The sequence below is a fragment of the Kryptolebias marmoratus genome, linkage group LG13, assembly GCF_001649575.2.
Source record: "Kryptolebias marmoratus isolate JLee-2015 linkage group LG13, ASM164957v2, whole genome shotgun sequence".
NCBI lineage: Eukaryota > Metazoa > Chordata > Actinopteri > Cyprinodontiformes > Rivulidae > Kryptolebias > Kryptolebias marmoratus.
Window position 1 is genome coordinate 22,194,730 of NC_051442.1, and position 21,925 is coordinate 22,216,654.

Here is a 21,925-nt window from a genome sequence, read left to right on the forward strand (position 1 = left end):
ATCCCTACTACCTTTATTACTCTGCATGTCACACTGAAACACTGTTGCATGATTGCTCAGCACACACACGAAGAGCAACGTATTGTAGAATCCTGCTGAACACCGACTAACTTCCACACCGGTGCAGGGAGGTAAAATCAGAATGAAAATACTTTTTCGTCAGCCTCTTGTCCCACCAACTGATTTCTTGGTAGTGTTGTTAAAAAGCTTTGCGTTCAAGCAGCTGCTTCCATACCAGGTCAAAAGTCTGATGTGATAGATAATAGAGTGAAATCAGCCAGTGTATGGAGTTAAGATAAGGCTGTCAGTAGGAGGTGATGGTGTAGAGCTGAGAAGGGCAGACTTTGGACCCACTTCCCTGGCTGTTCTTCTTGGCCTCGGCGGCAGCACGTCAGTTTGTTCTCTCTTGCCTTATGGAAAAAATGAAAATCGATTTTGCGCCTCTGGATGTGCCCCTTGACAGGAGGCTGCAGACTGCTGCACTGGTGCTGTGGGTCTTCTCCTTCCTTGCCTTGGGTGAGTGTTGGTGGTCATATGTGAGTCAAACTGAAACATTCAAAGACAGCTGTTGTTGAAATATGAATCAGTAAGAAAGCATGCTTGAAGTAGGTATGACTGAAAGAATCCTGATGTGACAGCTTATAAAGCAGTATAGTAACTACTGGATGTCATCAGTCAGCACTGAAACACATTTATTTTAGTTTACCTCTGAAAGACTGGTGCAACATATCAGTTATTATTATCCTTTACATTGCATTAGCCTGTAGCCCAGTCAAAAATCATCTGGAACTGTTCTTCCCACTAGGTTTGTTCAGTTTGTGTTCATACTGCTAACACAAAATGTCATTTATTTGTCCGGAACCTTTAGCAGCATGCCCTTTCCCCCAACAAATGTTAAAAAAACTCTTGAACTCTTAGTTAAACAACTGCTTCATGTTGATGGGAGGGTGTGTCCTGATGAGAAGGCCTGAATGAAGGTTACTGATCTTTGCAACAATAAATAAATTAAATACATATTTTGGCCATGTTGAAATGACATTCTGTGGAAAAGGTATGAACAGTTAATATCTTACATGTTGCAGATGGGTCTTTGCTTGCATGAACTGTAATGAAATGTAGTCGATTCGAGCTGTTTTAAGATGGCAGCAGTCCACTTTGGTCTGAGCCTAGCTGTTAGCTCATCAGTCGTGTCAGACCTAAACTCTGTTTCTCCAAACTGAGGTTGTTTAAAGAATTATCTTTAAAGGCTTTTGGGTTTTCTTTAACAACTTACACCGACATTATAAAATTTTCTTATTGAGCTTATTTCTTAGGATAACCTTTAATTGTTTTGAAATTAAGATTTGTGATTTTAGATGCTTCTTTTTGATACAGATGGGAACTTTTAAAACACTGATTTAAGTGGATATTGTGCAACTTTTGGAACAGTTACATTTTTAGATAACAGCATTTTTAATGATTCACACAATGTGAGGAAAACAAACTAACTTTTTGATGGAGAAAGTTGTGCATCTCTATTACTTCAGGTCATGAAAATGCTGCAAATCAGAAAACAACTTTTTCAGGAGTTTTTCTTTTGGTTCATTTTCACCACTTGAAACCCTAGTTTCTGTTTAAAAAGATCATATTTTAAATGCAATCTTTTAATGAAATTTTGTTGTCTGCAATTACTTCAGTATATATTCCCAGTTTTTAATTTTTTTATTTCATGGTGCAAACAAAGTATATTGTAGTATTAAATAAATTGTACGTTTCCATCAGAAATAAATGACTTTAATACAGAAGCCTAAACCTGAAATCATTTCCGACCAAACTAATGGTCTTCTTTATTGTAAGACTGAATGTTTTTTTTTACTTTTGTTAAACCTGATTAGAATGAGTCATAGTGTGTAAGACTTGTTTACAGCTTGTTGTTGTTATTTTCCCCACAGCGCCCACCTGCATCCTCTTGTTCTTTTACCTGCTCTTCACTCGGTTCTGGCTGATCAGCGTGCTGTACGCCACCTGGTGGTACTATGACTTTGATACACCTGCACACGGAGGCCGCAGGGTGCCCTTCTTGTGTGACCTCAAACTTTGGCAGTACATGCGACAATACTTCCCCATCAAGGTGAGAAAGAGCTTTAAAACAGCCGTTCTGTATGCATAATGGATGCACATGATTTTTACAAGCAAACCTGAAGTATGGTTGGGATTACAGATTATGGGACATCAGAACAGCTCACTCTGTCTGTTCAGTTCTAATCCCTTATACTTAGTCTTAGAGCGAACCCCCCCCCAAAAATACTGTTTTAATAAAATTCTTGAAATGTACCTAAAGCCTGAAAAAAAGAAAGAAAGTTAATGTATAGGAATGATTTTTTAAGAAAGAAATTTCTGGGTAACAAATCCTAAGTAGTACAGCCTGTTAAACTGAGTGATATATATATATATACTGTATATATACACATACAACCATTTTCTTCAGTCTCAACACATTTTAACACCTCAATAGGGTCAGTTGTCCACCTAGTTACAGTCAGAAATGTGCATATATCCTCATGGCCCTGAATTTCGTATTAATTTGGGGGCTTTTAATGTTTTATTCAAACTGTTTTCCTTCCAGGATGAAATGGTTATACAACATCAAACCTCAACTTGTTTTAAAAACAAGAACTGGAGGCAAAAGTTTGACATTATTGTGTTTTTTCTCTAATCCACACAATATATGCATATACCCCACCAGTGTTTGCCTAGCATGTTGCACCTGGACTACAGGCTTTATGTAGCCATCATCAAGCTTCTGGCTTATTTCTGGCAGATGTTTGACCAACCTGGCAGAGTTAATTCAAGTTGGTTGGTTTCCTGACACGTATCTAGCTTTTAAACATAGTCCACTAATTTTCAATCTGGTTGAGGTCGGAGCTGTGGGAACACTCTTCCAGAAGCTCAATGTCAGCCTTCTTGATTCAATCTGTAACCATTTCTGACATGTTTGGGATCACTGTCCTGTTAGAACACCCAATTGTGTCCAAGTTTGAACCATCTAGCTGTTGATTCGAGGTGGAGTTGATAAATTTGGAGGTAGTCCTCCTTCTTTATTGTTCCATCCACAGCATGATGCTACCACCCCCCACTGTTTGTACAGTGTTTTATGTATGAAAGCTTCTGCTCGATTCCTTCAAACATACTTCTATTCATTGCGCCCAAATAACTTAGTCTTTGTCTTGTCTTACCATAAAACCTTTCTCCAGAAGACATTTGGCTTCTCCATGTGAGCAGCTGCAGATTTCAGTCGAGCTTGAAGCTGTGGCTTTTGGAGCAAGAGCTTCTTTCTTGGTTGTCACCCTCTTAGTCTGTGTTGATGTAAAACTGGCTTCACTGTGGACAGGGACACTGCTGTTCTAGCAGTTTCCAGTTCAAGGCAGGCTTGAGCCTTGATGGTTCCTGGGTTGTTCCTGAATAATCAAACCAATTTCCTTTTATCTGAGAGGGACAGATGAGTATTGGTGAATCCAATAGGAGCTGTCAGACAAACTTTTTTTATGTTGCCAAAGAGACACTACTAGCTGCAGTCAATCACGATCACCGCCTTGTCATTATAGAACCCTCAGCACCTCTTATTTCTTCCTTCCTCCAAGAGATCCTTGGGGGCTACATCTGCGTCACTAAGTAATTCCTGGCCACCAATAGGAGTCGTGATCATTCAGAGGAGAGCTGCCTTTTACAGGCGTGACTCAGAGCCACATCATTAGGGTGTTCTACCAGAGGAAGCAGGGCAGATGCTGGAAGTTGACAATTAGAAGCCTGTCACTTAGAGGCCTGTCTCCTCACCACCGACTTGAATTAGTCTTTGTCTATCGTATTAGAATAATACGTTTTAAGTCCAAAACCCTGGACCCTTTAAATGAAGGTAATGGTCCAGACTTCATACAAAAGGGTGTCTTTGATCAAAAATTATCAATAAAGATCTTTTTTTTTCAGACTTCAACAAATGACCCTGCAGACCAGTAATATAATTTGTAAATCTAATGATTTAGGCCAGATACTTTATTTGTGACACTTGAATCAGCAGAATAAACTTTACCTACAGATCTGACTACAGTGTAAGACTGGTTTAGCAGTGTATTGTGTCCCTCTTGTGGTGATGCACGAGTAGTGTTTTTATATCTTTTAGATTAAAAAACAGAGATTTTGCTCAGGATCAGCCTTTTTGTACACTTTAACATAAATGTTATGTTAGTATTGAGATACAAGTTCTTGACTCATTTCCTAATTCAGAGTTCTTGTTATTAAAATGCACCACATTACTTGGAAATGTTTCCTGCTAATAAAAAAACAGAGACCAACAACAATAACAGTAGGGTCACGAAAATAAGGTGATATTATTTAATTGATGGTTACTACTAATGATAAAAAAATACAAAAATCATTTGTTTTAAACAGAAAGAAATAAAATGTAGAAAATGTAGCTTATCTATAAATTATTATTATTATTAAAAATTTAAAAAAAAAGTTTTGTCATATTTCTGTTTGCATTATTTAACCTTCACTCTTGTCCATATTAACCCAGTAAAGCTTGTTTAGTTATTAACCTGTCTGAACCAATTATTTAAAATGAAATGCAACTAGAAAATTCCCACAGACATTTTGAAGGGTGGTGATGCAGCCACAGCCTAAAATCCTAACGAACATCATCTTTCTTTTCTAAAGTTCAATAATAATTTGGGACTTCTGTAAAAAGCTAAGCTGATAAAATGCGCACACTGTATAAGAAGAAGTGTAAAGACAACCAAAATCAGACCAAATGTAAAAGTTGCTGCCAGTGGCTCATTGGGGACACCATGGTAACCACACATCTGTGTCCCTTGCTGTCACAGCACTCTTAATAGGACAGGCAGTTAGAAACAGAGCAGAAATTAAGGCTCAAACACTCACTGGGCAAAAACTAGAAGTTCCTTCAGTAGTGTGTGATCATCACACATGTACATTTTTATATCTACCATGTTTTAGGAGATAAGACAAGGTAAAAAAAAAAACAACAAAAAAAACCCTTTAACTTCTAGTTTTGAAGTGAAAAATCTGAGCCCAGATTCAATGGAAGTCAATGAGAGTTTGAATGTGTGCACTCTGAGACACACTGAGTGAAAGAAGCCAAAAATACCTTGGTTTTAATTTATAATCTGTGTAAGAACTAAGAAGTGTAAATGTGGGGGAATAAGAAGAGTTTTATTGAAATCTTGGAAAATCCAACGTCTGTGACCCATTTAAACTTTGAATAATGAAGTCTGTCTGATCTATAGAACACCAAAGAGGGCTGGGTTTAATCACTTGTTTTACCAAAATCCCATTGTTGTCTGTATGGAAATTTGTCAGGTTTTTGCAAATTTTGTACCACTACTGAAAGTCAGGGCACACTATTCCTGACCACAAGTTGATAAATTTTTTTTGTATGAGTCATTCTAAAGCTGTAATGACTTGGCGAGTCAAAAACTGTGACAGAAACAGACGAATAACAACCAGGTTGTAATAAGTGGGGCAAAACCGATAGCCCTTATTTAATTTTCAAACCCTGAAACTAAAAACCTTTTCTTGAACTGTTTTTATTGTGATAATACACATGGTAGTATAAAGTGTGAACACAGGTAAGTTTGTAGATTTCAAATTTGTAACTATAATAATAAAACCAATAGCAGCAAAATGAATAATAGTACAAATAATAATGCAATGAAACAAGTAATTATTATTATTATTATTATTTACTAGTTTAATATATAAACTTAACTTAATGAATTGTTGTGCCCTGTTAACTTTATTTTGGCCAGACCAGAACAATGGGGACATATTGTCATGGTCTCAGAATTATTGTGTTTATAAATTAATTTTAAGTTTCCTGCTTGTTTGTTCTTAAATTCCTCTGTCTTTAAAGACGTTCTTGTTCTCCAGGCCTGCTTAGCGTTCTTGTGTTGTTCTGACCATTAGATGTCCTCAGCAGTCTGATTCAGCATCTCCCATCTGTCATCTACGTTTCCATTCAAATCACCTTTATCATTATATATATGTAGGCTTCTGTTTTTCTTCTTTCTTCAGTTTATTTGTGGATCATCTGCTCCCGTTTGTGCCTCTTGTCATTTCTGGTTATCATTTGAGTTTTGGTTCAGTTATTACAAGTTCTAAGTTTGGTCTTCTTCCTGTTTGCCTGCGCCTGGGTTTAATCCTCTTTTAACAAAACAAAGAAAATGCCTCAAAAAAATGTGAACTTTTTTTTTTTTTTTTTTTTTACCAGAAATGGCAATGATTGTTTTCTATTATCATTACTTTTATTTCAAAGCAAAATATACTTCTAAAAGGAAAAAGAGAAAGTCTGAGAGCAATAAATCAAAAAATATATTATGAAGATAATAAAGTACAAGATAGGAACCATGGAACTGTAAAAGACAGGAGAAGACTGGTACAAAAGTAATAGTGTACAATAAACACAATAAAGGGTAGTAAAAACTGATAATCAATACGTTTAAAAAACATAAAGACAATGAATTCAGAAGAATTCAAAATTTTATCTGGCTTCATGATAATCTAAAAAGGTCAGAAAAGTATCTTCATAGTTAGTTTAGTTAGTTTGTCACTGTATTAATCAATGAGACTGTGTTTTTCCAAAAAAAAAATTGAAATTGAAATTAATTTAAGAGGGAATAACCATTCTAATCATCTCCAGTTTTTAATCGTTCAGTTCAAAGTGAATCGTGTCTCGCATCATCTGACTGAATGCCACATTACCTTCAACAAAGAGTCCATGCAGGGAAAATGGAGGCAGCGAGCGTAATTCGTTGCATTGGTGAGTCAGTTCCCACCATTTCTAATTATCCCACAATTGGACTGGCTGAGAAAAGCTCTCCAGCTGATTTGCACTTACGTCAAGAGGCCAGAAGTGAATGAAGACAAGACAGTGACGCAAATTCATACATAGCCAAAGGAACATTTGGATGATGAAACATGTTGACTGCAGCCATGAGGCTCTTTTCTGGGAAAATTAGTGTTAAAAAAAGCAAAAAAAAAAGCTAAAATTCTAGTGGGTTTTGCCCATTTATGTAGATTCCATCATACTAAATAATTGAAGACGTCATTTAAATGAACATACCTTATAAAATGAGTCAATTTAATTTGGTTTGGCTATAATTTAATTACACACTGTTTCATAATTTTCCAAAAATTCATCGAAATGCTTACTGTCATACTGTATTGTGATTAGGCAAGTATGTTGGCATATTTTTATAATTTTTACATGAGTCAAAACTGAAATGAATATTGTAATAAGTGGCATACATGTAACGCGTGTGTTTATTTATTTATTAATGTCTTTTCACCCAGTCAAATCCCTTTGAGCTCACAGATCTTCTTCACTGGAGGCCTGGGCCTGAAGGCAGCCTAAACCTGCATGTTTTTACACTGAAGCGTGGGAATGTTACAGTGTACCTCTGTAAGCATGGTGTGTGCTACAGTGTTGTGGTGTGACTGTCTTGTTGTGTGAATACTGAGTCAGCATTTATACTTTTGATTTTGTTTTGTTTCCAACTCTTCACACTTTGAGTTATTTTAACCATTCATGTGTCAAAACATTTGGCTCAATCAGGAATGTTGTGTTATTTGGAACTTTTATACTTTTTGAATTATTTATCTTACCCCACCACCCAAAAAAGGTTTCCCCATGGAAATGGATTGAGAGCTTGGCAACTTGTCTTGTTCTTTTTAAAATGGTATAGAGAATATACTTCTATAGCACCTTTCAAGCCAGGCCAGGCCACTCAAAGCGCTTCACAACACAATCTGTGCCCTCATGTACCCATCTACATACACATTTATACAGAACTCTACTATGTCTTTACAAAGTTAAACTGAATAAATCATTCTACAAAGTCTAATCAGTGCTTTAGATCACATTCATACATCAATGAGGCACATCTGAGGCAATTATGAGTTCAGAGACATTTTGACATGTGGCATACTGGTGGAATTGAACCTCCAACTCTCTCACTGGAGGACGACTGCTCAAACCACTGAACCACAGCCATCCAAATCTGCTTCAGGATATTTGCTCCATCCAAGCCAAACTTCCACATCATTTTTTTTCAGGTTTATGTTTAGGGAATGAATGACAAGTAGAAAATGGACACAAAATGCAACTGGTTTAAAAAAAAAAGCAGCATGGACTTTGTTGGTACTCTTAAAACTACATTTACTGTATGTAGCAACCACATGGCATCATGATCGTTGTATTTACATGGTGTATCTGCCAAGAACACAAAAGAATATGCCTCTGATATGCAGCTTCAACACGCTAGATAAGAATACCAAGCAATGACAACACCTGTTATGTGTAAAGAGACAATGGATGAGATTATGTCATGCTATTTTTGGGTCACTGCTACATTACTTTCATTATCATGGTGTAGATGTGAGGTATAAGCAATGTTTCAAAGTTGCTTGGCTTTAAAATTGTGCCAGAACTTTTCAACATGACCAATAAATCCATGGCAGCCTGGAGTTGCTGGAGACTATGCTACATAAGCTAAAGCACATGTTTCCAAACTCTTTAACTTATGATCCACAAAATAACACTGGCAAAAACTTGTGACCCGAACTATCACTGGTTTAAGTATAATACCATTGTTAATAAGCCAATTAAACAATCAAAGAATACAACACAAACAGCCTGATCAACCCCTGTACTGCTTTTATCCATTTATAACTTCTGTTTATATTTCCTGGATGGTAAAAACATGGAGTGAGATCATTTCAAATTTTCTGAAAATCATCTTAAAACCTGCCAATGCATTATTTTAAGCTTCCAACATTTTTTTTTAAGTAGAGGTTCTTGTCATTGTATTTAGTTTTATTTGTTAATGAGTCCAGCTTAGTTAGACCCCAAATTAATTTGTACAGAGCAGGATTTACAAGTTAAAAACAAAAACTGTGCTCCACATTTTTAACCAAAAAAACCCAGCCTACTGAAAATGTAAAAAATAACTAAGTCAAATATTTTGACAAATCTTTTAAACTGCAGGAATGAACCATTTGGTAAACATTTTTTTGGATAATAACAGTACAGAGGTTTATGTGGCGGGCCCCATCAGAGGATCTTAGGTCAATGATTAACTTTGACCTGGGGTCATCAGCTGCAGGTAACTACAGTACAAACTAAACACAAACAACACCAGAGATTTCTGTAGGTCCGTGAAGATGAAGACATGTTTATACAGCTCAAAATTTTTTTTAAAACATTTTTTTTCATTATTTCACATCCTACATGTGACGAGCAAAGAGAACCAAAACATATTTGGTTCTGCATCAATGTGCTCTCTCACACAGCAGGAAGAGAAAAAAACAAACAATGACTCTAAGCACTGACTGTCAGGATTTGGGTTTTGTTTGGGTTGTTCTTTGACTTTTCCTTTGGGTTTATTGTTTCTTTTATTTTGTTATTTAATTGCCTTTATGTTTAGTCTGGGTTTTGTTCAGTCTTTGTTCCTTGTGTCTTTGTTTCATGTCTATTATTCATGTCATGTCTTCTGTCATTACTTGTTTACCTGCCACGCCCATCTCCACCTGCTTGTAATTGTAATCACTCACCTGTGCCCACTTCACCTAATTACCCTCTGCTTTAAAACCTGGTCATTTCCTCAACTTACTTGCTGGTCCATTGTTGCTTGCTCACACTGTTTGGTTTCTCCTGTATCTTGCCTTGTCCCGTTGTTGTTTTCTACATCCTGGATTTTTGTTTTTGTTATTGTTTTTGTCTTGCTGCCCCGCCAGCATTTTGCTTTGATTCTTTTATTTAAAAATAAACTTAAATTTTTTTCCTTCTACCAAGATGAGTCTGCACATTGCGGGCTCACCACTCTCTCCGCCTTCCTTGTCACTGACAGGAGAAAAAAAAACCTCCAGCTTTTTGTACCACCCTCCAGTCCTTCTGAGCATACTGGAAGGAGCGCTGAGTCCAGGTGCTGCGATTAAAGTCACACATTCTTATTAACTTTTGGATTGCTACACAGACATATTTTTATTCCATTTGCATCTGCAGTCATTTACAGCATTCAAAGACCAGAAATCAGTTTTGCTACAGTTATCTGAGTTTATTTGCCATCCATCTGAGCATCAGCATTTCAGTACTGCATTGAATGTGTGAAAACAGATACAAAATGTCCTCTGGTAAAGGTGTATTCATGTACTGATCACAGAGAAACTGGGTTCTGATGGTCAAAGCAGTAAAAATAATCACAGGCCACCCACAACCAATTAGGTCCTCAGAAAGAAGCAGGAAGTGAAGTGACGAATAAAGAAGTAGGAATACTTTGGCCCGGTCCCAATACTCAAACTTGCACCCTCGTTGCACCCTCATTCCACCCTCATATCCTTCAAATGCGCGTACATCCTGAAGGGTTTGAGTACGTAGTGTGCCCCAATTCTCTGGAGTGCTCTTTAGCCCCGCCCCCTTTGTGTACTACATCCGACCTGCGGCTAAGCCTGCATCAAGGTGGACTTCGGAGAAGTATTTACCCACAATTGATCGCTGCATGTGATGTTTTGAATTTTTTTTATTATCTTTATTGACAATGAAAGGGTTTTGAATTAAATGGAAAAAATATGGCAGTGGTGACAGAGCAAGCTGCGTCTGTCACGAAAAAAGCAGATTTAAATGTAAAGTATTGAAATAATTCTTGTTTCACTCTGCTGTACATGTGTGAATACTATCAAACTTTGCTCCGTATTCAACAAGTCAGAACAAAACACATTTGAACAGCCAAATATCTCCTGCAATGACTTGGAAAGCAAAAATACCTATACTGTACTTTTCAAATTGTACTGGCATCTTCTTAAAATACCAAAACAGGCCTCGCCCTGTTGGATGTCGCAGTTATGACGCAGAGGCATAAGATTATGATGTAACCCATACTGTCCCAATTCTCCAATGTCTGCATGCTTGTAACCTGCAAACACGAACCGTTCTGTGCACTTCGACTGAGTACACACTTCATAGAGGGGCATAGGGTGTAGTGCGAGTATTGGGACTGGGCCTTTGAAACATTCTGTTTCAGTTGCTGATTGATTGGCTGTTTGATAATTATCACCACTACATGCTTATAGTCCTGCAGTGCAAAAAACAAGTTTAGGTCCGGTCCTAATACTCGCACTTGCACCCTCGTTTCACCCTTGGGTCATTCAATTTTGTGGTCACCCTAAAGGGTTTAAGTGCGTAGTGTGTCCTTATTCGATAGAGTGCTCTTTAGCCCCTCCCCTTTTGTGTACTACATCCGCCACACTCAAACCCTTCAGCATGAACGCGCATTTGAAGGACACAAGGGTGGAATGAGGGTGGAAGTGCGAGTATTGGGACTGGGCCATAGTGAAGAGAGGTTGAGGCCATTTTGAAGTGTAATGTAGAAAGGTTACATAACGTCACCTTCTTAAAATAATTGCCTAAGTCATTTTTTGCAATTTTTCAGGAAACACAAAAAACTGAACCACTTGTTGATTGTTGAGATAATTTAGGCAAAAAAATAATTTTTGAAAAAAAATGACTTAGGCAATTATTTTAAGAAGGTGACGATAAGAGTTGAAAATGGCTCTTTGAACAAGATCAGTTTGGAGAAACAGAGTTTAGGTTTGAGCAGATTCTGTCATAATCTTGGGGGTTTTCGTGTTTGTTTTACAGGGATAAGTCTAACTCTGTTCAGTCATGATGTTCTTTGTTTTCATTGAGATATTTTTTGTTTTCAGCATGTTTACCTGTTCCTCCCCCATATCACTGACCATTGCTTCCCTCAGTGATCCTTGGCTTCAGTCAGTCATATTCACACCTGTTCATGTGTTCATTAGCTCCACCTGCACTCACTCAGTAATCACCTCTCTGAACATACCTAACTCCCCATTCACACTCCCCCATTGTTCCATCATACTGTTTCTAGTTCCCTAGTGCCTCTTTCTTTATGTTGGTAGGTCTTTATCCTGCATTTTTGGTTTGTTGTGTTTCTGCATCTCAGGTCTTTAAAGCATCGACTTCCTGACAGATTGAGAAGCTAATGGCTAGTCTGAACGCAGCCCAGACCAAAGTGAACTGCTGCTGTCCTAAAACAGTGCCATCCTTCAAAATGTTACAGTGGTTTAGGCAAATGGTTTCTCTTACACCTTTACACCATCAATTTCATATTTAACTGTTTAGAAGAAAATCTATGGTTATTTGCAAGCATGGACAGGAGCAGCAGCTTTTTCTGTAGCACTTCCAGTGAAGCCTCGGGGCACTGATGGAATGAATTTCATAATATTTCAGCTGAAATAATGTCTATTGAACCTGATGGTGGAGTAGGATTTAAATGATGTCATTTGCATGAATTAGTTTAAAACTGTAAAGGTTAGGATTGTTTTAAGACAGAAAAATCCACTTAGGGATTTAGCTGCATTCAGACTAGCCTTTAGGTTGTCAGTCCTGTCAGACTTAAACTCAAAGACTTATCTACAACAAGTAAGATATTATTGGTTGTAACTTTTACACAAAATACTGCCTCTATATAGCTAAACTATCCTTTTAAATTGAGTGGTGTGATAAAGTTGTGTTCTGTATTGATTTGTTTCAGTAAATCAGTAGACACTTTGAAGTGTATGAATAACAATTTGGAGGCAAAAATTGTAGCCTGTCATACATTTTTCAAAATTTACAGAAAAAGACTACCGCAGTGCCATTTGCCTCAGCAAAGTTGACAAAATTCCTGTTAAAATAATAATGGAAAAGGCATGCTCCTTCTTCCTTTTCAACTCAACTTTGCATCATTGTTGAAATTTGAAAATTGACATGAAAAAACAAAACTCCCCAATACCACATATTTTATTGTATGCAAAGGATAAACTCAAAAATACAGGAAGTGACATGTATAGTTTTAAAACTGCTTTTTCAGAGATGGACAAACCAAACTAAATGAAACAATTCTGTTTAGATCAGGCTGGGATAAAAAACACATTCTGGTCCAGTTTAATGAAGCGTTATCAGACTGAGGCAGGACTTTTAGAGTGAATATGCTTCATGATAATCATGTATGCCATTGATAAATGATATCAAGAAAGATCTGTTATGGTTCCATAATATTTTATAACATTTACCACTAAATGTTATCATTTTTTGTCATCTTCTAAAGCTGGTGTTTTTGGCACCTCCAAGCAGCTGTCACGGTGTGGTGTTTGTTCAGGGTGTTCCTGCAGAGTCAACACTGATTCTAGATGGAGCCAGCTCAAAGACAGGTCCTCTTGACTTTTATGATGTAAGAAAACACATGACGCCATGATCAATATTTGTTTGCTTTTAATAAGCCAACAGAAAAAGACAATAAAGGAGATTACAAACCTTAAACATTAAAGTCATTTTATTCTGAAAGGTGCGTTTTGGTTACGGTTCCATGTCTTATATGTTTAAATCCACTTGTAGAACTACTCAGCACCTCTAGGACATTTTGAAGACTGGAGTTAGTTTAAGAAGACAAAATTTGTTTTGTAAGTGAACATTGTTTATTAACTCATCAAAATGGTCCAAATGAACCCAGTCCAAAGTGAATTGCTGACATCTTAAAACAACTTTATGCAACGCTGTTAGTTTTGCATTATGTGTTTTTTTCTGGCATAAATATTATTCAGGTCCTGCCAGAAGTGACTCAAGGCTGGACCAGAAATGCTACAGCTAGCTGCTGCTGCTATGGAAGCTTGCAAATAGCCATAGACGTTTATGTAAATAACCATGTAATGCACAGTTAATGTAGCCATGTCATGCAAAATTCAAGTGTTGTGTTTTTTTTCTCTCTCTCTTTAAAGCATTTACACGAATTCAAAAAAAGTTAAAAAACAAAAACAACTGGACTTCTATTCTGTAGTTGAAGACGTTTCGCTTCTCATCTGAGGAGCTTTCTCAATTCAGAAATAGGATAAGGGACACTCCTTTGAGGACCAAAATGTTCTTATTTTGGACCGAGAAGACAGCTGGTTCGAGACGGGGGTAAAGGAAGCCATCTATGTCAAAAAGGAGAAACCAACATTAAACAGAGGAGGAGGTGTCAGATTCCAGCTCTCAAAAACATATAATGGAGCTTTAGGCCTGATCCCCAGTCAGTTTCACTCCAATCAACACCTGCACTCATGTGACCAGAGTGGCCCCTCAGTGAGTCAGACAAACAAGGACCCTAACGAGCCTCTATTGTTAGGATAGTGAGAACAATTTGCAAGCAATCCAGTTTACATCACATCTCATCTTTAAAAGCTCTACTCCACACTCTCTATTTCTGAATTGAGAAAGCTCCTCGGATGAGAAGCGAAACGTCTTCAACTACAGAATAGAGGTCCAGTTGTTTTTGTTTTTTAACCTTTTTTGAATTTACCATGGCCCGGATGACTGAGAATCTACACCAGCATTTACATGAACCACTATAAAACTGCTGAGGTTGAAGTCTTAAAACAGCAACAATCCACTTTCGTCTTAACTTCTTTTCGACTAGCCATTAGCTCCTCAGTTCATCAGTAAATTGTATTTCTCCACACTGAGGTCATTCAAAGGACCATCTACAACAGGCTAGATTAATTACTCATAACTTTTCCACAGAACCCCACTTCAAAGTGACTATCTTTTTAAAAGACTTTGAAAAGATTTTGTTTTGCAGAATCTGAGGTTTGAACAAAAAAGTCTTTGTTGACTAGAGAAACATGTTTAGTTTAAACCAAATAATTTTGATCTCTCTTGAACTGTCTGGAACAGATTGGTTGTATTTTTTTTAGCAGTGAAATTTTAGCATGTATGTGGTGTCTTGAACATTTTGCTGAAATACTTTGCTGAAATAAACCTGAGTAAGGCTGATGTGCAAGAACTCAGTGAGTTCACGCACAAACATCAGAGTATCCAAGGCAGGTCAAAGCTGTGCTAGTAAACGTTTGTCCATTAAGTTTTATAAAGATAAACAGGTCATGTAAAGCAGTTAATGTACATTATCTTTTCAATATAGCTTTAAATAACTGTTATTTATTATAACTCAGATAAATATAAAAAATTGAGTTCAGTTAGTTAATTGAGTGCATTTAGTGTTTGCATGTACGCTTGACGTATAACAGAAGCATATGCTACTGTAAGGCTGGTCCTACATGTGTGTGGACAGAGTCCACAGAGACGACAGCTAACAGGGAGGACAGAGGGTCAAAGACAGTGTTGAAACTGGGATACTGTGGCACATGTTTGGACTGCAGCCAGCTGGGCCAGCATTTTCAGCTGTTTTGAAATTCATCAGATGATCAGCTATAAAATACTGTGCTAAGGTTACTTTGAAACTAACTACATTTGAGCAAATTTAATATCCATGGTTTGTCTTTGCAATAAGCACATTTGCTGATTTAATCTGCACACTGATTTTTTGTTTCTTCCCTCAGCTGGTGAAGACAGCTGACTTGGACCCCAGACACAACTACATCCTGGGCTTCCATCCTCACGGCGTGCTGGTGGCAGGAGCCTTCACCAACTTCTGCACCTATGCTACGGGCTTCAGGGAGCTGTTTCCAGGCCTCACCAGCTACCTGCTCATGCTGCCTCTGTGGTTCAGAGCTCCATTCTTCAGGGACTACATAATGTGTGCTGGTGAGGACAAGACACTTCAAATCAAATAATAATAGTGATAGTAATAATACATCTTATTTATAGGGCCTTTAAAAACACTAAGGGACACTTTATAATAAAAACAACTAGCAAATACTACGGTTAAAACGGGCATATACTACAGTTAAAATCAGGCTAATACTATAGGTAAACCATGCAGATACTACAATTGAAACAGGTAGGTACTACAGTTAAAATTTGCAGATAACACATATAAAAAGGGGCTTATACTACAATTAAAACAGACCGATACTACAGTTAAAATAGGAAATTACTACAGTTAAAAACAGACTGATACAAAAGCTAAAATAGGCTAATACTATAGGTAAACCATTCAGATACTACAGTTAAAATAGGCAGAAAAGATGAAGATTGGAGAGTTTGCAATGGACTGCAAAGTTGGAGCATTTCAGAGATATATGGAGGAGCAAGAATATAGAGAGCCCTGAAAATGAGGAGGAAAATCTTAAACTGAATGTTAAACTGGACAGGAAGCCAGTGGAGCTGTTGGAGTATTGGAATGTCGTGTTCACTCAGAGGAGTTTTGGTAACAACCACAGCATCAGAATTCTGAACCAGTTGAAGTTTATGGTTTAATTTATGTAGTAGACAAAGAGAATTACACTAATCAATGCGAAACGCAACAAGCTTATGAAGATGGTTAATAGTGCATAGATGAAAAAAAGCAGAACAAATGAGAATTTTGATCTGTTTTTCAAAAAAAAGTATTCCATCTAAGGTGACACCCAGACTTATAATACGACGAGAGGGATGGATGGTAGAACTGATGATGATGACTGTAAAATGAGAAGATTTAGAGGGTGGACTTGAAACCGACAAGAAGAACTTTAGTTTTGTTACTGTTGAGATTGAAGAAAATTGGATCAAACCAGCTCTTGGTCTCATTTAAATCACTGGGCAAAGAAGAAGAACTGTGAAAGTGGGTTGAGTGAAACAAAACGCAGGGAAAGTAGACAAATATTAAAAAGGGGGGCACCAGGACTGAGCCCTGAGGTGCTACTTAAGCTGACATAAAAATACTTAATCAGAGTTAACATGTTATATTTGATTTATTTTCTGTTCCAAATTTGCAGGTCTGATTCCATCTGACAAAGAAAGTGCTAGTTATCCACTCCGCAAAAGACGGGGTGGCAATGTTATTGTGATAGCTGTTGGTGGAGCTCCAGAGGCCCTTGATGCCCACCCTGGTACATTCAACGTGCTGTTGGCGAAAAAGAAGGGCTTTATCAAAATGGCCATGGAGCATGGGTAAGTGCTGACATCCCTGTGGTGAAAACAGATGATTTCTGCTGCATCTAATTCTCTGAAGTCTTACTGTTTCCTGAAAGGATTGTGGTTTCTTCAAGCCCTTTGTATGGTCTCCTGAAACAGAGGCTCATTCAAGTCACTTGTATGGAATTTCCTGGGAAAGCCCAATTTCTTTTTTCTAGGACTTATCTAAAATGAGATTATGATGTAAAGCACAAAGAACTTTATAATGAAGATTGCTAGTAATGCAACCAATTTGTCTGTGTTAAAAAATGTTTTAGAGCTCACCTGGTGCCAGTTTTTTCCTTTGGAGAGAATGAGGTTTATGATCAAGTGGAAAACCCAAGAGGAACCTGGCTCAGGTGGATACAGGAACGGCTGCAAAGCATCATGGGTATCTCGCTGCCTCTGTTCCATGCTCGTGGCATTTTCCAGTACTCCTTTGGTCTCATGCCTTACAGAAGACCTATCCATACAATAGGTGAGTCAGCAGTTTGGATCATTTATTTTTGACTACATGCAGCAGGGCTGATGAGCTCATCTTTGGATTCATTCTATTCTGACCACTTTCATGTTTTAATGAAACGACTCTTTTATGTCAATTAAATCTTGCATGAAAGCCACTGTTCATACAGTAGGTTCAGAGAGTATTCAGACCCCCTTCATGCAATTTTGGTATAGCAGAACCTGATGCTAGAATCATTATTATGTTCCCCAAATACTTACACTTAGTACCCCTAAATGAAAAAGTGAAAACAGATTTTTTATTGCAAGTGTGTAAATTGATTAAAAATAAAAAACTGAAATATCACATTTACTTTTACTTTGCATTACAGTTGAAGTACCTTTCACATCAATTGCAGCTTTGAACCTTTTATAGTATGATGTAACAAGCTTTACACACCTGAATTTAAGGATTTTCTGCCATCTTTCATTACAAATCCTCTCAAGCTCAGTCTGGTTGGATGGAGCCAGTGGAACCATTTTCAGGTGTCTGAGATGTCTGACAATGATGGAGTCAGGGTTCTGGCTGGGCTACTCTAGGACATTCATAGATTTGACCCTAAGACCCTTCTGTATAATCTTCTGTGTCTTTGGGTCATTGTCATATTTGAAGGTGAAGCTTCAGCCCAGTCTGAGGTTATCATTGAACACATACGATACACAGTTTGTTCTATTCAGCTTTTCCCTAACCCTGACAAGTCTCCTAGCTTCTGCTGCTGAAAAAACACTCGCACAGCACGATTCTACCACCACCATGCTTCACTGTAGGGATGGTGTTAGGCATACTGGATAAAACTGAGACCAAGTGGTTCCGTCTTGGTTTCAACAGATCAGAGAATCCTCTTCCTCTCAGTCAGAATTCTTCAAAAAAGATTTCAAGTGTTTTGAACTGAGGAGAGGCTTCAGTTGAGTCACTCTATCAAAAAGCTCATATTGGTGATGGCCTGCAGGTCTGCTGGTCTTCTAGAACCTAATCCCACCTTCACTCATGCTCTCTGAAGCTCAGGGTGACCAGCGGGTTCTTGGTCTCCTCTCTCATTAAGGTTGTTTTCCCTGGACTCCTCAGTGTGGCCAGGTGACCAATTATTTCCTGGTTGTCCCAAACTTTTTTCCAGTTAAGAATTATGGTGATCACTGTGCGCTTGGGAGCCTTTAGTCTAGCAGAAATATTTTTGTAGCTTTTATGAGAACCATATCATGCAACAATTCTGCTTTTGAGCTTTGCAGGTAGTTTGACCTCTTGCTTTTGCTCTGATTGTCAGCAAGAAGGCCTTCTATAGAGGAGTGTGTGCCTTTACAAACCCCGTCCATTCAATTTAATTTACCACAGGTGGACTTCAATCCAAGTGTTGAAACAGCTCAGCGATCAAGGGAAATAAAAAGCACCTAAGCTAAATTTCAAGTGCCCTGAATGCTTTATGAACCCACTGTATATAGTGCTGGTGTAGATTCTCAGTCATCCAGCACTTTGTAAATCCCAAAACAAAATAAAAATAAAATAAATGAATAAAAAAGAAAACAACTGGACGTCTATACATTTGTTCCCACCTGGGGAGCTTCCTCAATTAAAAAAAACTGGAGAATGTGGAGCTCCAAGCTTGTGGAGAATGGAGTTAAAAGCTTGATACTCCACACTTTTTAGTCTGAGAAACTTCCCCAGATGGAAAGCAAAACCCCAACTCCAAAAGTCCAGTTGTTTTGTTTTTGTTTTTATTTTTGTATTAACTGTATTTAGTGTATACTGTATATCCTACAGTGTTTTAATAAATAGCTAAACAGAAGTCCAGTGAAGAGGTTGACATGAAGTTATCAAAAGCAATCACTGACACACTGCAGCCTTATGTTTCTAGACAGCAGAAGCACGACACGTGCTTTAGATAAACAGACCTCCGACAGCATCGTGCAACATTGCAAACTATGAAACAGATAAAGAACTGGCACTTAGCATGCTGCCCTGCACCTTGTATCCTCTCTGCAGTTGGCCGGCCCATCAGGGTGGAGAAGAAAGAGAAGCCAACCGCAGAGGAACTCGATGCCCTCCACCAGTTGTACATGGAAGAACTCAGCAACTTGTTTGATGAGCACAAAGGCAACTATGGCGTGGACAAGGACACACACCTGAACTTTGTCTGAGCTTGACTTTGGAAGGATGGGAACGGAAGGCCTTTTTATTTGTCAAGCTCTGAAGCTGCTGGTTCAGGTGGTTTCACCTTCTGGGTTTTTTTTTGTAAATCTGAATTTGCACTAAATGAGCCCATCAAAAAAATACAGTGAAGCTAAATACAGTCCTTGTATGCAAAGGATTCAGCCACACTGTAAAAAAACAAAACATAATTTCAATTTGAATTAAAACATAGTTCTGGTTAATTTCGAATTTTTTCAATTGATTGAAAAAACATGATTTGTTCATTGAGCATACATAAAATATCAAATAACCTGTTTTGTTAGTTTTTTTGTTGTTGTTTGTTTGGATAATTAATTTAAAATTCGTATTCACTGCAATGTTGAGAGTAGTTTCAATCAAAGGATAATTTTCATCCTAATTCAAATGGTCTGTTGTGTGTTCAGTGCTCTAAATGTATTCAATCAATAAAGTCCTTGAAACAGACTCAGTTCCAGCAAAACTTTTGTCGTCTTTCATGTAAAGTTTGTTCAGCCTTTATTTTCAGAATTAAGAGTGACTTCAATGAAACAAATGGGCAGCTTGACATCAGAGTTTAGCATCACATTGTTTTGTAGTCTTTGTAAAGCCAGTATGTGTGGCTGCTGCTGACTCTGAAAAGAAAAAATAAACAAACTTCACGATGAGCAATTTTTCAGCCATCACTGACTAACGTGTTTGTGTTAAAAATTTTAAAACAAAAAAATAAAATCTTTGGTCATGAACTCTCCTTTGTGGTTGGTACTGGTGTGATATGTTCACCAGCCATGGCTTTATCACTCTCTTGACCAAAAACAATCTACAACTAATTTATCAACTAGTATTAAAATCTAGAAAAATGGAAAAAATTGTGCAGTTTGGGATGCCACCAGGAGTGAAACGGAGTGAGAGGAAAAATATGCTAGTAAGCATTTTGCTTATTATTTATATAAGCCATCGCCACATTAAAAAAAAAAAAAAAAAATCAGTTATGTTGATGTTGGAAGTTATTTATACTTTTATTACTGTAAGATTTTGCAAAATTTTAAATAATTTTAAATTGCATTCATGTTTTTTTGTTTCAATTAACCAGCAGCTACTGGTTAACCCACCTTGAAGGATGTTAGTTCATGCTGTATAATAATGATTTATTGAGTTTATTATGACCAATGACTTAAACAGCAAAATAAAACAAGTTAAAGAACATTTGTCCAATCTGATGAACTTAAATTCATATTTGTTAAAGTCTTTCTATAAAATGATGGTGATTGTTGACTGACAGTGACATTTTTTTGTTTTTTGCCTGACAGACCATGATAATTAGGCACTTAAAAGCTTCAACGTGTCAGGATTTGGGTTTTGTTTGAGTTATTCTTTAAGTTTCATTTGTACTGGGTTTATTGTTTTGTATTTCTATAGTTCTGTTTTATTTCTTGTTTAGTTTCATGTTAAAAGTCTTTGTATAGTTTTTGTTCCTTGTGGCCTTTGTGTTCTTGTCATCATTCACTTTTCCTCTGCTCATTACCTGCCAACCTGTCTCGCCACTCACACCTGTCCCTCGTTTCTAATCAGTCACCTGTGTCCACTTACAAATCACCCTCAGCTTTTAAAACCTGTTCATCTCCTTCATGTTCCCACTGGTTCATTGTCACTTTTATGTGCTGGCTGGTTTTCCTTGTGTCTCGTTCCTTGAGTTATTGCAATTCTAGACTTGGAAGGCTTTTTTTTTTTAACTTATTTTTTGTTGCTGTTACGTCAGCCTTTGTGTTCGCTTTGTTGTTTTAAATAAATTAGATTTTCTTTTGAAGCTCCTTGTCTGGCTGCATTTGGGTTGAAACCTACCATCCACCCACCAAACTTGACACAAAGTGATCTTGTAGTTTTATTGGAATGTTTTTTTTTTTTTTTTTTTTTTTTAGCAAAAACATCAAGCGTTTCATTCCCTGCCAGTCAAAGCAGAGGGATTGTTTTAACTCCTCAAAAGCATGGGAGCATTGCAGAAGTTAAGTACCTGGATCTGTTGCTCCACTCTCATGTTAAACAATCACATCTTGTTTGACTAAGACTTGAATTATTTCAATCGATGTCCTGTGGGTAATGGTAGTTTATATGAATCAGTCATAGCTCACAGTTGGTGACACTTGCGCTGAGTATTGGCAGAGAAGTGGTGGTACACTATAAAAAGTGACAGTACACTCCGAACAATAATTTAGAGGTGCTGGCACTGCCTACAGGAGAGTTTCGGTCCATTTGGAGCACTTGATGCCTCCAGAAAACTTTTAAAGGGGTGCCCAGATGGGGACCACTGGTACTCATGGCATGGCCCACTAAAACCAAAAGCCTCAACAGAATTTTAGGAGTTT

At 37.5% G+C, this 21,925-nt stretch overlaps 1 protein-coding gene across 1 annotated transcript; it reads left to right on the top strand.

The window, feature by feature from the left end:
* The first annotated feature begins 136 nt into the window (after positions 1–136).
* On the top strand, positions 137–20,034 carry mogat2 (monoacylglycerol O-acyltransferase 2). The gene is made up of 6 exons (XM_017431119.3): positions 137–516; positions 1,932–2,110; positions 15,427–15,631; positions 16,744–16,918; positions 17,200–17,399; positions 19,401–20,034. Exons 1-6 carry the CDS (start codon positions 414–416, stop codon positions 19,553–19,555), a joined length of 1,017 nt encoding a protein of 338 aa, XP_017286608.1. The 5' UTR covers positions 137–413; the 3' UTR covers positions 19,556–20,034.
* The last annotated feature ends 1,891 nt before the right edge of the window (positions 20,035–21,925 follow it).

What these genes read in the sequence shown, in the direction of transcription:
- mogat2 (XM_017431119.3), top strand. Translation starts at nt 414, where the DNA reads ATGGAAAAAATGAAAATCGATTTTGCGCCTCTGGATGTGCCCCTTGAC. An exon ending in GACAATACTTCCCCATCAAG is followed by an intron (nt 2,111 to 15,426) that starts GTGAGAAAGAGC and finishes TTCTTCCCTCAG; the next exon opens with CTGGTGAAGACAGCTGACTT. An exon ending in GGACTACATAATGTGTGCTG is followed by an intron (nt 15,632 to 16,743) that starts GTGAGGACAAGA and finishes CCAAATTTGCAG; the next exon opens with GTCTGATTCCATCTGACAAA.